Raw genomic sequence first — 16,725 nt, forward strand, 5'->3', positions numbered from 1 at the left:
TTTCCATCAGACAAATCAGATGGTAGCTGCCAACACAAGTGAGACCACATATCCTCAGTGAGGACAGCATTATGAGAAGAGCTTCAGAGGGGAATTGGTTAGGTACAGTGAGGGAAGCAGACTCATCTCCCTGAAAAAAGGGGCTTGTTTTGCATGGTTATAATAAGTGCCAATTTCTGGAATAATGGCCAGGCAAAGGAGGATACTGTTCAAAAATGATATAGTCCATTCAACAGAAGCAAGAATGGAGATCATGTTACTTGTAAAGACTTGATTKTAATTTCAGCAGCCCTTAACAATGTAATCACAGTGGACAGAATTTAATGCCAAATGAATTCAACAGAATTTTACTGAAGCCACACACAAATCCAAGTTTCATGTCTTGCTGAAGTAATGGGAAGAAATAAGGTACTTTCTAAAGTGCTCTTAATTGTGGGGGAAAGGGGCTAGTTTTCCATAGAGATTTGCCACAGCAATTATGAGCAACTACAGGGTCAAGCCCTCTCAGACAGCAAAACAAAACTTCCGTGCTCCCCTTCTGATAACACAGCCATGTGTGCTAGCACAGGTGTTAACAGAGAGCATCAGGAATGAAGTGTTTAGCCACTGAGCAAGAATAGCCCAAGCTCTGCCAAACTGCATTGCCACTTATGTCAATTAGCATCCAGAAGAGCCTCCTCTTGTTCAAGAAAGAGCTTTAATCTCGCTCTCCATTCAGAACTAAGTTAGCTATCAACAAGGGCAGGAGCTATGCTAAGACAACTTGACAGCAGGCAGATATCAGATTAAATTAGTTAGTCTWGTACTAACATCCCCTCTCCTGGGAAGCAAGGTATCAGCACTCACAGGCTTCCTCCAGTTAAAGAGTAACAATCTCAAATAAAACACAGTACATACATTCACCTGCCAAATCCTCTTCTATGTGGTCTTCAACCAGAACATCACTACTCCCCTCATTTGTTTCCAAGTTTAAATGTGCCAGGCTATTAATAAGGGTTTGCTCTTGATGGTTAAATTCTGCTTTTACAGAACCATTTTCACAGGGGTTCAATTCCATCTGCCTAAAGGAAGGAAGGAAAAGAATAATGATTAGTGTATACAGCATTGCTTGGTAAGAATCTCCATGTGAAAATRCACAAACAAGAAAAATAGTTACCAGAATTCAAGGATCCCACAGGCTGCTGAGCAAACTAACTCGTCTAAAATAATAGAAGGAACCAGTAGGTTTAACAAATAGGATRTATATCAATGATTCGACCCCCATTCATGGATTATTGAATATATTCACAATKATTTTAAAGAGTCAAAAAATACAGTTGATTACAAAAAAAAGGAAGTTAGACACCTGTTGTAGCTAAAACAAAAGCCCCTCAAGAGTGCTTTTATATATACACACACTCGCCATTTCCTCCACAAATTACAGTTTGCTCTCTAGCAATTATTTTATGAGCATATAGAGTGGAACCAAAGATACAGGAAAGCACAGTGAAGTGGGAGAGAGACGACTGGTCAGTCACCAGGAGGTCAAAGTGATAGTGAAGGAGAAGGAAAATAAAAGGAAAATGGCAGAGAAGGGAAAGACATGAGGCAAATGAGGCTTTTGCTGTGTCTTTTTCCAAGTCTGTAGCACAGAGCAATACAGTTTTGCCCATATCAAATACTGGTAATATCAGAGAGAAAAACATGGAAGGAACAAACACTACCAAAAGCAAATTAGAAAGAGATTGWCAATAAATATTTTTATTATACCTTTCTGTCGTGGTGTGACTAGACAAGACCGAATGTTTTATCTGTAAGATGAAGAAGAAAAATATTCTTTAAACTAAGAGCAGTCTATCAGGTTTCTTAAACTTCACATTTTGTAAAACCCAAACTAGAGTCAGAGAAAGAACTAAGCATATGCTGGCTACCTGTCCGAACTACAGGTTGCATGAAGACAAACAAAAACGTGCTACATGGTTACAGGATTAAAATATTATTAAAAGATATTTCTTTCAGAGGCTAGTTAGCTAGCAAGTGCCAAGGAGACTCCACATAGCACGTGAACAAAGCTAAGGCAAAGATGGTCAGAAGTACCAAATACATTACATCTCTTATTTCAGAGGGGAAAAAAACAAAAAATGAGTAAATAAAGAGACTTTATCAAGAAATATAAGGCCAGATTCCAGGTAAGGTGGAGTAAACTCATTTCACAGACACAGTGAAGCATCCACCTTCCTGCATACACCTTGATCTGCTGTTTACTAGAGTTACATCTGCAGCTGTGGTTCCAGCTGCAGGTTCCGGGTTCCAAGGATCCGAGAAAAAGCCCTTGCCACTGAAAAGATAATCTCACCAGCTCCTGTTGGCATACTAYGACAAATATGATACTACAATAACTTAAGATCATAATTACTGCTATGAGCTCCTATAACGGATCAGCTTGCCACACAGCCAGGCTACTTTGAAACATCAATGTCTGCAGCTGCATCAGCCCCTAAAAGTTACTGACTAATAACTTTCACCTATCATTAGAAGTTAGGGATTAGTCACTGCTCATCAAAAAAGCCAAACAAACAAAGCCCTACATCACTTGCAGGCCAGAGCATGCCTAGTGGAAGACTGCTAGCTACCACATGGGTAAATTTCATTCTCAACTTCCACAAGTTCTGCTCTAAAAYAAGGCTTCCTACTTTCTGTGCCAAGACTTAGAGAAGAGGATACAGGCCTTATTTGATCTGAAAACTGCTAAAGGTGGGGATCCAGGTGGAGTCCAATGTAATAACTCAGAAGTAAAGGCAGTATTTGCAATCTGCATACATTCTTCAAGCGTCTTCAGGAAGGTGTCACATGTTGATTTCAACAGAGCTCCCATATCAATACCACTCTGTGGGAAGAAACCAATTAGAAGACATTGACTCACTACAAAAGATTCGCTTGCAGTATCCATCATCAAAGCAGCCCACTATTGCTACAGTCATATTTCCTTTTTCACTTGAATTAAAATGCAAAGTGTCAGAGAACTGGCATCACATACTACTGGGACTACGCCCTCTCATAGCATTACTGCTCTTGCTGGCCTCTCACTACAASAAGCTCGGTTCATTTGCATTTTAACAGCAATGTCTGTTCGTGTCCCTTATCTCCAGTGTTAAAAGTATATTAAATACAAGCCTTGGTGTATCCAACAGTGGCATTCGAGAAGACACTATTGACAAGAGAAATGAAGAGTAAGCAAGTGAAATGAATACAGGGATCTGAAAATACAGTAAGTTCAAAAAACTCCATGAGCAAAAAATTCCTGTAACCAAAGTATATTGCAAACAGAATAAAGTAGCACTTGTCGCAAAACTCTTCATCTCTCCAAAGTGTAGTTATTGATGCCAAAATGCTTTCATCAATAAACTCTTAGAGTTAAATAGCTGCAAGATGAGAGAAAGTGAATTTTCCCCCATATCAGTGAACTACGAGCTGGACAAACACCACATTACAGGTTTGTTGCTGACATTCGTAAGCTACAAGTTCTAACAAAGCCTTTTAGTCATTTATACACAACATTGTTGACACTACCACAGTCTACACTACCACAGTAATAYACTGTAGTTTGTCAGGTATTTTTAGAGACAGATGATTAACCTTCAGGTATTCTTGGCTGCCTGTTCTGCACTTGAGGATAGGTCTCCTTCTGGAGACATCCTGGACCTCCCACACCTTCTTTTGCACAGGCTTCTCTAGGAAGCTATGGGCCTCCCTCTTCACACACCTGCTCCCAAATCAAGAGGCAGATCATTAACAGTAGGAGACCCTTCTTACATGAGGCTTCTTTGCTCAGAAAAATTTGTAAAACAAATTTGTTTTCTCTTCAGGTTTGAAATTGTAACTTTTTATTGAAGATGCTAACAAAGCAGTTCTTCCTCTCAATTTTGCTTGAGGTCTGTGTTATCTCTTGACCTTTTAAAGTTTTTAGTTCAGAACAAGATTCCCCCTCCCTCACCCCCGCCAAGCCAGAAGCAGAWTTGTAATGATTCTGAACCGCAATCTAATTGGGGGCAGGCAAACATTCACTTCTGTCAAGCTATCTCATTACAAAAGATTGGGTTTTTTTGCCTTTTTGATGCACCTGATCTACACTGAAATAGAAGAAATCGATAGGTTACCTTAGGGTCATCTCACTGCTTACTACTCAACACAGAGAAAGTTATTTGCTACCTTTCTATATAACAATCCAGTATTACTTCATTGAACAAGAACTGTTGTGGAGGTACACTATTTCCCACATGACCTCAGCTGAAAGATAGCACAATATTAAGTAGCTATGAAAAGTTATTGCGTTGGCTAATCAGGAGTTCAGAACACTCAAGACTTTGCAGAACTGGTTTACATTAAAAAAAAAGCTGTACCTCTGGTTCTGATACACCAGAAATGCTGGCTTCCTTAGTTTTATGCACTTGCTGAACAAGGAGGTTACAGTACAGTCTAAGCTCAGACATTTTAGTTTTCAAGGCTTCCGTATTTTCAGTGAATTCTAAAAATGAAACAAAAAAGTTAAATTTCTGATTTTGGAGAGCTGTTGAAACAGTATTATCCAGTCTAATTCAATCAATACTTCTCTATTTCAAAACATTTTCTCAGATCAAAATATAGAGACTTCATCTAGTTTGGCCATTAATTCCACTTGTGACAGATGAAAACACGCTTTTTTTTTTTTTCTGTCACAGACAGAACAGCATGTTCCAGCTAGGCTTTTCCAAAAGTTAAAATACAATGTAAAAACTTAGAACAAAGAGTAGTAAGTACAGTACATTTGACCTCAACAAGCCTTTTTAACAGAACTGAACTGTGACATATAGTATTTTTTCTTTTCAGTAAATCTAAGGTACAATTACACTGAATTAGAGGCCTGAGGTTCTTGGTTGAAAATACAGGAAAGAAAAGACAGGTCCTTTCTGACAAAAATTTAATATATATTATAGAATTATAGAATAGTTGAGGTTGGAAAGGGCCTCTCTAGATCCTCTCATCCAACCTCCCTGTTCACAACAGGGTCAGCTAGAAGAGTTTGCTCCAGGATTGTGTGTAGTTGGGTTCTGAGTATTGCCAAGGATGGAGGAGGTTGTGGAGTCTCCTTCTCTGGAGATCTTCAAGGCCYGCCTGGATGCAACCCTGTCTAACACGCTCTAGGTGACCCTGCTGAGCRGGGGTTGGACTAGATGATCTCCAGAGGTCCCTTCCAACCTTACTGATTCTGTGATTCTATGGAGACTCTACAACCTCCCTGGGCAACCTGTTCCAATGTTCAACTACCCTCRTAGTACAAAGTTTTCTCATGTTTAAAAAGAATTTCTTGTATTTCAGTTTGTGCTCATTGCCTCTTGTCCATTCACAGGATACCACTAAGAGTTTGACTCCATCTTCTTTTTRTTCTCCCACCAGATATTTATACACAGTGATACTATCCCTCAGAGCCTTCCCTTCTCCAGGCTAAACAATCCAAGTTCTCTCAGGCTTTCCCCATATATTAAATGCTCCAGTCCCTTAATCACCTTAGTGGCCCTTTACTGGCCTTGTTCCAGTATGTCCAAATCTTTCTTGTGCTGAGAGGCCCAGAACTGGGCACAGTACTCCAGATATATCATGACTAACAGTCAATCTGAATTCGAGTTTCAGAATTATTAATATCAAGAAATAAATTTGTATTTTAACAAGACTAATATAATYTAGTTCTGTAACCACATCAGTAGCTTTTCACTCTGTACTACTACATGTCARCTCATAGATATAATTTTGTTCTGCATCTTTGTGATTTCATATAGGCATTGTGGATCAGATCTGCATTTTATTTAGGACCCTACACTATCATCTCCTGCGGAGAGTCATTTTGAACTGGCATTTGCACAGCCTAGTGAAGACGCATACTACAGCTAGCAGAAGAGAAACTATTCCTCACCTCAGGGAAAGTTAAGAGGAACACTCTCCCCCAAGCATTTGCTGAGCATCACCCATTATCATTTTCTCTTTATCATCTTCCATGTAGCCATTGTGTTGAGGTTGCACCTGGCTAAGGCATAAGGCCTCACAGTGTGACTCAAAAATAACACCAAGTTTGTAAGCAAGAGCACTTTTCTTTGTGAAAGTGGAGATTGTTGGTAAAAGTCCAGAGAGAGATAAATTAATATTTATGGCTTGACCATAATTAAATTTCACTTTATGAAGACTAGTATGCACATTTAACATCAATAGCAAACACTTATTTTAATTGCAAAGGGGTCTTTGAAGAGCACAGACAGCCCAGTTARAATACAGAAGGAAAAGGTTTGAGAAACTGGAAAGCTAAGCAGGAACAAGGCACTAGTATGAGGCAGAATGTCAGCAGATAGAGGGGTGGAGGGGACTTAACTCCACAAAAACAGAAACAGTCTGCATCCCAGGAACCCATAGACTAGAGCTAGTCACTCCTTGTACACAGGAAGGCTATCAGCCCACAGTTCTCCAATGATTTATACATAGCATATTTTAAAAGAAAAGGTAAAGTTTTCAAATCCCTGCATTGAGAATTAATGGTTGAGATTTTTAGCTAGAGTCCTCRTGGCTTGGTTTTAGTGGCACTGAAGACCTGCAGCACAGGTTAGATACAGTTCAAGTACAGATTTTGTCATCCTTGTATGCACATCCTAGGCTAAGGATGGGAAAATAAAAAGTAAACAGTATGCGAGCAGCAAAAGCAAGTTCTTGCCTTTTTCCTTCTGTGTCCTGCTGTCTGTCAGACAGGCTTTGGCAGTTCCTAATGCAACCAGCCACTTTTGTCTCTCAACTGCATTTCTTGCCTTCAGATAGAAGTATTGCTCCCCTGGGATGATCAGGTCCATTCGGGTGTTATCTGCAGGATGAACTGGAGGCAMCACAGATTTCAGGCCAGACCTCTCCTAGTAAGCATGGCACATATTGCCTCTCCCTCAGACCATCCCAGCCCAAATGAATATCCCAACAAATATGTACATGAAGTCAAATAACAACAGAAGAGCAGGAATCTACACTTCCAAACTTCCCCTACTGCCATTCTGCAACCCTTCAGTTGAGTTAGTGAATAGACAGGGCACACATGCCTAACAGCTGTGGGACAAAAAGCTATGAAAGGCAATTTTGTGGATAGTACAACACCATCTGTGACTCTTTACAGAAAGGGCATTCTCTTTTAGCAAGCCTTTCTTTCAGTTTCCCTGCCCAAAATTGAACCTCAAAGTCATGGCAAGCCARTCATTAGGTGTAAACTTTGTGCCTAGGAAGTCAGTTGAAGCTGTGCACCCTTTTACCATGGATAAAGAAAAATAATGACATACTTCCATGTAGAATATCCATTACATTAGAGACTTGCAGTTCTTGTAACATTTTCAAAATACTATAGAATAAAAACTGGCATATAGATCAAGTTACTGAGTTCCTACAAATACAGAAGAAAGAAATCAAGACATCAGATAGCTCTTGTGACAYGAAGTCTCATCCCAATGTAACATATACTTATTGGACAAAATTTATTCAGTGTGCTACTGTATCTTAATTACCTTGAATTTCACACACAGCCATTTGGATGCTTCCCTTACAACCCTTCCAGGCATCTTCCTGAGAATCATAATAGGACAAGATACCACCACAGAGAAGAAACCATCGAGGTTGCCAGCCTGAAAAACAAAGTTGTACTTCTCAGTTACTTCTGTCCCAGGAATTCCAACATTTCTATAATTCAAAAATCACCATAAATAAGACCCCCACCAAAGATCCAAGAGTAATTCATTCAGAAAAAGGAATCTGTTTGAATAGGCAAGATTCTGTGGACAGTCCTGGATGTCACATACCACAACCCCTGCTTGCTGGTAAATACACGTCTTATGCAGCTTGTTGGTCTCAGAGGCTCTCAGCTAAGCCTTGGCAATACGTTCCCAAGATGCCATATGTCATGTTCAGTAGTTTTGCTAACATTTTATCACTGGCTCTCTTTTCCAAAACCAACTTTTCAGTCCACTACCCCTCAATTCCTCCTATCGCTCACCAATCACCTCTTCACTCTTTTCAAAAGCCAACACAGTGGTCTCATCTTACATGTCTTTCCCTGCAACCAAAAGACTGGTTAAATTATATTGAGAAACAAAGGTCAAGAGATTAAGTCAAGGGGAAAAAAAGGGAACAGGAAGGGATGTGTTGATCTTTAAACACTATCTTTCAACTAAAAACTTCTAAATAGCTCTTGAAACTCCCATGCTGCCTGGAGAGGGAGAGAGGGAAAGAAAAGTCTTTAATAAATAATTTGTACTTCTGGATCCCTTCCCAGAGAATAACCAAAACCTCAGGCTAAACAAAAAAGCAACAACATTGCCCTGGCCTCCAGCACAATAGTGCTGGATACTGCTTTTGCTCATCCTGCTGCCCCGCGTCAGAACTAAAACACATCTTTTGTTCTCTTCTTYTGAAAGCACTCCTTCGACATGAAAAACATACAAATGAATGAAACATGACAGCTGGCATTTACGTCTCACAAAATAAGAGCTCATTAACATAAGAAGAARTAAGACAGTAGTGTTCACTGGGGGAAATCTGCTTTCGGTACTGAGCTGCAACAAGTTTCCCTGGTCAGGCCCAGTGGAATTGAGATACCTGATTTCCAGCACTGGGCTGGAAAACTGTCTCTTGGGAACAGACAGGAACCACCCCACCCCCCCCCAAAAAAAAAAAAAAAAGCTAGTGGTTTAAGCTACACCAACCACAACTCAATTCAACTTTGTAAAACCCTAAAGCCACATGCAAATARCAGGAGTTTGGTTCGTTTCTGTTTACAAGCAATACTATGGCACCAGGGCCAACCTGCTCCAATTGATTACTGAACCTTAGAGGTGGCAGAAAAACAAACAGAAATCCTTCCCCCCCCAACACTTCTAAAATACTCAAATATTACAAAAACTATTATAAAATGTTAAAATGTTCTCAAAAAAGAAAAAGAGAACAAAAAAGAGAAATTAAAAATTCGCATTTTCTTCGTCTTTTCACCAAAATAACAAAACTATCCTAAAAGTCCTTAGCAATATGAGAAACCTGCAAAAAAAGAAAGGGGAGGATGGAGTGCTTGTTCTTCAGAGAGGAGCTRTTAATTATTTCAGCCAGTCAGCGGCACAGAACCAACCTCCGAACAACGCGCAGCCCCACAGTGAATACACACGACTAACTCGGCCCAGAGGTCCTGCTGCTGCACCCCAAGGTTTCAGCAGTGGCTCTAGGGCTTGCAGCAGCGGCTGACCCTCAACAAAATTACGTCCTGTCAATCAGAGGCTGCGCAATYGATTAACCAACACACAGAACTCTGCCTCCAACATGCTGCAGACTGGTTAAAAATACGCTGTGACTCAATATAGTTTGTTGATGGCTTTTTAGTTTTGTTTTGTTTTGTTTTGGGGGTAGGGTTTTTTTGAGAGTGAAGAGAGAAAGCAGCAATTATCTGTCTTGCTTTGCAGAACTCCTCCTCATTAGGTGAGTGCTAAACAGACAACGACATGCAATTGTTAACTAAGACGCCATGTATTTTCAGAACAGAATTTATTACTCTAATAAAAATACATTTTTTTTTCTTAAATAAACCCATAAAAGCAACAGCAAGGTTCTGTCAGAAGATGCACTGACCACCTGGTCCTCAATGGCACTGACTCAGCAGCCATGGGAAGGTTATCCTAAACAACTAGCTAAAAATAACACACGGCTGACAAATCATGGACACCGCAAAAGGGAGGTAATCTTCAATTATAGGAGCTCCACATTTGCAGACCAGCAAAGAGCAGACAAAAAAAATCCAAAGCAACAAAAAGTCACTCCATGAACACAAATCTCAGGCTTACTCTGTTTTATTCTCTCTCCATTAACTCTCCTAGGAAAACTGCAAAGTGTGGGCCTAAGCATTCAGACTATCTGATAGAAAGTTAAAGCTGAATCCTTTAAGACCTTAAAGATGTTAGCAAAGACATTTTTGAAGAAAAAATTTACTATGCTTTTTTATACTGTTAGTGCACAGGGCAGGACAAAACATAGCTGTTTGACAAAACAAGCTTCTACAGCTTGTCTCAGCCTCAYAGTCATTAACAGAAAAATTGACCTTGTTAGCAGAAAAAACTGATAAAATACAAGCCACATGAGAAGCGATAATAGCTTAATGGACAAGTCATAGGAGACTGAATGAAGACATACAGACAACCTACCAGACATTGGTTAAGGTCCTAATAGATATTTCACCCTTATGTGAAACTTAAAATTAGTACCTGGAAGACCCRAGATTTTCCATCACACAAAACATGTGCCTAACGAGTCTGCGCCTGCTAAGGATTCAGCATTTCTTTATAAGTTCCCATAAACTGAAAGATCYGCCTAACCCCATTGCTACACTTCAGGAAGTCTGGATGCAATTATCACTGAGCAAACTTGACATTTCGTGATAACATCGTTGAGATCTGGACATAATTCAAACTTTAATGTTGCAACTCAGGCTCCAGAAAGCATTGGTTCCAAAGTGCCAAGCCCCAAGGGAGTGGGGGTGGGAGGTGGAACTGGAAGGCAAGTCGATCATGTCAGACATCCACAAAGTCAACCCATCTGGGAGAATTACACACTCAAGTAGTCAAACTGACGACCTGGAAAACAAGCTGCAATTAAGAGATGCCAGTTTCAGTTGCATTTCTAAAAGGCACAAAGGCAAGACTTCCAGGTTTTTATTATTGGTTGTCTCCCACTAGATCAGGCAATACTTTTTGCTTCTGAATTTCTTGAGCTTCAACATAAATCTYCAGAAAAGTTGGTGTGTTAGTCTTTGGATTTCTTTGACCTTAATTCAGGTATTAAGTGTGGATGGGAAAAAAACAGCAGAACTTCTATATTATGGCAACATGCTCCTAACAGAAGGACTTAAAGCCACCGTCGTATCCCTGCTGCTAATACCACTGACCAGCCCTAAGATTTTATTGCTGCCCATAACACAGCTGCAGAACAGGCAGGGGCAGCTCCTCACCCTTCTTTGCAAAGTTGGGGAGGAGAAGCCTGAAGCAGCCTCTCTGACAGTCAGAGACATCTCACAGCAAGCACAAGCAATAGCCATCCTTTCATATCACCTCAGATCAACTAAAACTGTGCTACATCTTCAACATACCACCACCTTCTACCACCTTTATCTCCAAAACCAAAGAGCGGATGAATTACTGCTTCTGCCCAGCACTGTGTCCAAGATTAGGAGCTGCGTGAAAGCTGCACGAAACTTGGTTCTAACAAGACCAAGGCAGTGCTGGTTATTGCAAAAAGCAAGAGAAAAAAACAGCACATATCCTCCTCCAGTTATCAGGGCTGACTTAAGTCCATGAACATCATGACGTTTGCACCTTTGTTAAAACACAACCTGCTCCTGATTTTTTTTTTTTTTTGTTTTTGTTTTTTTTTTTAGGTAGCAGATGTAACCCAATACACACCACCTTACCCTTACATAACTTACTGCTGGAACATGGCACTCTCTTTATAACAGCAGGCATTTTGTTTATGGAAGTCAAATTTTCCAGTTAGAGGATGCATCTCTAATGGCTAAAACACAGGATCAAGTCAAGAGATCCTATTTTCAGCTTAGAAGGAAGACTGCTGAACTGCCCTGGCTCATGCTGAAAAACTTAGCTTTGCACTGAGTTTCCCTGTGTATCTACATAACACAGATATTTCATACCAGTCCAAAAGGTACACTGTTGGGCTTAATGCCTGTCTGTATGGATGTGCCTATGGAATTRAGGCCATAGAAGTCTCCAGATTGCAAAAGGACAAAATAATAGCTTTCAAAATCTCGATTTGCTTCCCAGTGTTACACATCCACACACTGAATCTTAGTATTCAGTTCTTGAAAATCAATTATGTATACCTTTCATGAGACTCAGTTTGATTCATTTAATGTTGTCAGTCATCAGTGTTCTTACTGAGGAACAAGCTGTGTTTAGCACAGAAATATCTAGCAAAGACCAAACTTGAAGCTTTTCTGATACTGTGATATTTTTGGAGGGCAATGGAGGCAAGAGTTCAGTAATTCAGGTCACTGTTCAAGATGCACTAATTTCAGGCCACTGTGTGCAACAAAACATTCAACTCTTAAGAGTTTCTACGGATTTTCCTCYTCTATTTACAATGCTGAGCCCAAGCAAACTAGCAGCTCCTATCTCTGATCTGCAGTGTGGTTACCAGGCTATACTGAGTCAATGAAACAAATTCAAACACACACAGCGGCATCTCTTTACCATCACTCYGCCACACCTTTTGATGCTGTTCTACCCAACTATTTCCTGTAATTGACTTATTTATTTTGGTATAGGACTGTAAAGACAGATTGCAGAGGCACTGGTACTGCAGCATAGCTGGTAGAAAACTCCGCACAGCTATGTAGGCTACACAGCATTGCTCCAGCACCCTCCCCTACCCAAGGAGAGAGAAGACATTGTTTCCAATTCCTGCAGCCTCATCAAACTTGCTCTGTTACTTAAGTCCAAAAAGGTTAGACTAAAGAGATTGCTGCATTTAAAAAAAAATAGCGGAAGAGGAAAGAGGTGAGAATGAAGGTCAAACCACACACACATAATTATGTAAAATCCAAAAAGAGCAAACTGACTTGTCACGGAAGGAACCTGGGTGAGAAGCACAGCCAGGCCTGGGTGAGACTCCACAGTCTATCTAAGCCCACATCCAGTCTCAGGGCAGATATTATCAGGAATACTGGCCAGATCACAGCTCTAGAGACAACAAAAACCTCAGCTGTATAGGTCAGCTCTCAAAAAGCCAGCCTTCACTTTTGTATCATCAAAACCTGGACTAGACTGAGAGAGCTAAAAAGAAGAAAAAACAATGATAAACAAGAGCTTTTTAAAAATCGAATATTTGCCAAAGTGCAAAGCTTTCAATGACAGCTTCCTTTTCTGGAAACAAAGGATCTTATTTTCAGAGCTGGAAATCAACTACGAGTATTCATGTTTCCCATTCCAAAAGATCAGATTTCTTAAATTCAGCTCCTGAAATACAGTCAGTCTAAGCAGTATTAGCATGTGCATCCAGAATAAATCTATAAAACCTAATGTTTTTCCTTTAGTCTCCTCCAAGCTTGTTAAGGAATTCTGAATCATTAGGGACAAGAGTAATTTAAAGCACTATATGCAGCCTGAGATTTACTGCTTGGTGTGGGCTCTTGGCATTTTAAATAAATTGAAAGGAACTCAGAGCACAACAATAACATGGCAATGAATGATTCATGAAGGAAGATGGGAAGAACTAACACTGGTATGTGGTATGRTGCAGTATAACTAGTGATGGCATGACCACGAGGGTCTAATACTTTAAGGAAGATGAATGAAGCTAGGGTTAGAGTTACTCAGCACTATTGAAAAAGGACATATTTAAATACCAGGAAAGGCTTAGCTTTCTGACAAGAAGTCAAAGCCGTTTCACTGATTATTCAGAGCATACTAGGCAGATCAGTGAACTCTCTTGGTATTTTTCCATTTCTAATGACTAAGCCACCTTTAATCCCCAAGCCAAGACCTGACACAGTCCTTGCTTCTGGAGTGCAGCCGGATCCCTGCTTGTGGCCGGTTAGTGCAGGTAAACTTTGTCTTATGCTGAAGATCTGAACTTAATTGAGTTTCAGTAGAAGGGGAAAACAAATAGAAAAAAACAACAACAAACTYTGGAAGTGCTTAATTGTTGAACACAAATCAAGGTGTTCCCCAACTCCATTCTTTTTTCTCTATGGGTAAGTGATAATATATTCATTCTATAAAACTGAGAAAAATCAAACTCTCAGATTATTTTTACAAGGTAATCTCCAAAGCCTAGAGATTTTTTTTTTCTTAATTAGAAAGTAAGTTTAACAAAACAGCTCAAGTTTAGCAGGAACATGTCAGGGACAGTTCCCAAACAGCAAAGAGCAGCCTTTGCATGCAACTCACCTCAAATCTCTCCCTTTCCCTGTTCTGCAGTTAACATCCCCCAGTTTGAAAATGGTCATATTACAACATTACAATTAGCCATCAGCTTTTGATACTGCCCATGCCAGAACGCTTCATGCTCAGCAAGGACCACAGGCTGCCACGACTGACGCAGAGGAAAAGGAAAGATCCAGGCCAATGTGCTGGTCTCCCAGGCTGCTTACTACAGTGAACAGCACCAAAAGGAGAGCTACAGCACCCTTCTCCTTGCTATAAACCCAGCCCTATCCTTCACAACCATTCACCAAGCAACACTTACGTTAGATAGAGTGTTTTGGCAAAGGATAAAACACAGTAACCTCTAGAGATCAAACTACATGCTTTGTCTGCGGGCTCAGCTGTGGCTATCAAACTTGCATATCTTCGCTTTTTAAGATGCCCAACTCTTGGTGGTCTGAGAACACATTAATTGAAGTTTGCAAAGGCATCATATATTCACCCAAGTAAAAAATGTGCTATCTCAATTACTACTTCAGAGTTAATCCTGTTTGTAGAGTTTCTGTTCCCTCATGGTTTTAACCAATTCAGTGAGGGAAAGCGTAGGCAAGAGCAGTCTCAGAACACATTTATTGCAAACACAAGATCCCAGGCAGATGCTCACAGGCTAGGCCTCTGAGCAAGCATATTGAATCCAAGGCTGCCATACCTGGCTTGAACTTAAAAAGAAAACCCTTCATCTAGGAGTTCACTATCTGGTGGCCATTGTATCAGAGCAAAGAAAGCTTCTTTAAATTCAGAGAGAGGCAGCTTTGGGACACCTGCATGCAGAAACTACAGCATGAGCACAGAATCAATGCCAAGGTGGCAGRGACCCACCTACACAGAACAGAGCCCTGCTCTATCTCAGTATGAAGGTAAAGTCATCTTTGCCTACCTGAAAAAAAGAAATAACACTAACACAATTTATCCTAATCTATATAAAGCAAGGAAGTATATTTATTATTAAACAAGGTAACTTGTTTGAGCAGTAAGGCAAGCTAATCTACCTTGAAGTTGTTTGCAATCAAGCTGAGCTTTCTGGCCTTTGCCCACGGACAGCCCAACTCATTTTCCACACCTGAAGCTTTCTTGCTGCCAATAACTCCACAAGGTACGTAGCAGAACCAGCTCCATGCCCCATGGCAGTGGGGAAATACAGCGATGTGAACTTTGCCTCTCATGATACTGATGACAGCATATGTTGTAAGAAATGATCCTCAGGGAAGACTCAGTTGACTCCTCTTAAGGCAGTAAGAGAAGACGTTTTCCCTTACAGTGGTTKTAGATCTGTTCCTCTGGCAGCTGTCTTGTCTACTCTGATTATGTGAAATAAAGGTGTGTTCCTTGTTACAGGGAGGAAATGCCCTAAGATACCTGTTGCACACATTTACATCCCCKTAGGATTATTAACATAGAAGTACACACTGACATACAGAGAAGACTCCTATTTTACCAATTTTTACATATATCATTTACACCAATTTACTTAACCTCATGCAAGAGGAAGCATAATGGTGACAGAATACAGACAGAAGTAACTGTTGTGGATGATCTGCTGAACCCTTATACTACCTCTGGTTTCTGTTTCATCCAGCAGTCCCACATGGTTTCATCCTATAGTTCTTTGTTACTGATAGCATAAACACATATTCTAACACTTCATTTTTTTTCTGCATTATTGCACAAACATACAACCTAATGGCTTTAGGGCAGGAAGTCCTTCACATTCTTCTTCATTATATGCCAAAAGAAAGTGCACATAAGCATAGTTAGCTTACAGAGTTTTACTGCTCTTGAACACAAAACAGACAGGGCTCCTATAGACTAAGGATTTATCCTGTAAAGGAGGACAGAGAAGGCACTTCTCAGAGAAAAAAAAAATTATTTGGTTTTCAGTTGTGGTATGTCTCATGCATCCAAGGAAAAGAGATTCTTTCATTCTGCACTAATTTGACCAGAAGTTTGCACTGTGTCTTCCTTCTTTATGAAAGGTGACTTGGCTGAAAGTGCATTTCAAGGAGACTAATGAAAAAAAGTTAAATTTTGATGATACCTGCAGTTTTCTGGTTCTTTGTCAGAGTACTGCCATCAAAACAGAGGACTAGTCCAGCAGATCCTAGCACATCCACACACAGGCACAAATGCCTCAGTGCCAAATGCCACCAAGTAATCTAAATAAGTACCAGGTTTCTCCCCCACACACACTCCCCAGATATCATAGCACAAAACCAAGTATAAATGTTCTAAATATGTCCCAGCACCAAGGCAATGCAAAGTAAAACAAACACCTAAAACTTTGTATCAGCTGGACCAGGGACCTTATTGCTACGGGGAAATTCTAGTAACACTGCCTGAGTTACGCAATTCAAATAGCAGTGCCAAGAGTGGCTGCTCCCACTCCCACAAAGGTCACAAATAAAGCCTCTCCTGAAAAAAAAAAACAAACAAACAACAAAAAAAAAACACTATTTACTGAAACCTGACAACTTGATATCCTGTCCTCCAAACAGCTGTTATCTAAAGGGGGAAGAAACTGTAGCAACCTTCTACTGCACTAGTAAATCCAGCCTCATGAATCACTCCTTCCCCCCTATCCCCCTGCCCCAGTCACATGAATTCACCACCCACCTGTACTCCAGCTTAGTTTTTGCCTTTTTTCCCTTTAATCTTAATACCCAACACTTTTCCTACTAAAAAGACAGATACAGCYGATCCAACTTCTCTGAAACAAACTCAGACC

The 16,725-nt window shown here is 40.3% G+C and overlaps 1 protein-coding gene across 2 annotated transcripts in view; it reads right to left on the bottom strand.

Annotated features, from left to right (window-relative positions):
* Positions 1-16,725, bottom strand: part of PLEKHA8 (pleckstrin homology domain containing A8) — a 29,186-nt gene that overhangs the window by 11,308 nt on the left and 1,153 nt on the right. Inside the window, exons 2-7 of one of the 2 annotated variants that reach the window (XM_085307528.1) lie at positions 7,539-7,655; positions 6,713-6,868; positions 4,380-4,504; positions 2,708-2,866; positions 1,750-1,790; positions 904-1,061 (exon numbers count right to left, since the gene is read on the bottom strand). In XM_085307528.1, coding sequence (XP_085163654.1) covers positions 904-1,061; positions 1,750-1,790; positions 2,708-2,866; positions 4,380-4,504; positions 6,713-6,868; positions 7,539-7,655 — 756 coding nt within the window. Of the gene's footprint in view, positions 1-897; positions 1,062-1,749; positions 1,791-2,707; positions 2,867-4,379; positions 4,505-6,712; positions 6,869-7,538; positions 7,656-16,725 lie in introns of both variants that reach the window. The other variant, XM_085307527.1, reaches the window with a different exon arrangement.

The sequence above is a fragment of the Rhea americana genome, unplaced genomic scaffold (genome assembly GCF_003343005.1).
Source record: "Rhea americana isolate MKP2758 unplaced genomic scaffold, rheAme1 scaffold_26, whole genome shotgun sequence".
Taxonomy (NCBI): domain Eukaryota; kingdom Metazoa; phylum Chordata; class Aves; order Rheiformes; family Rheidae; genus Rhea; species Rhea americana.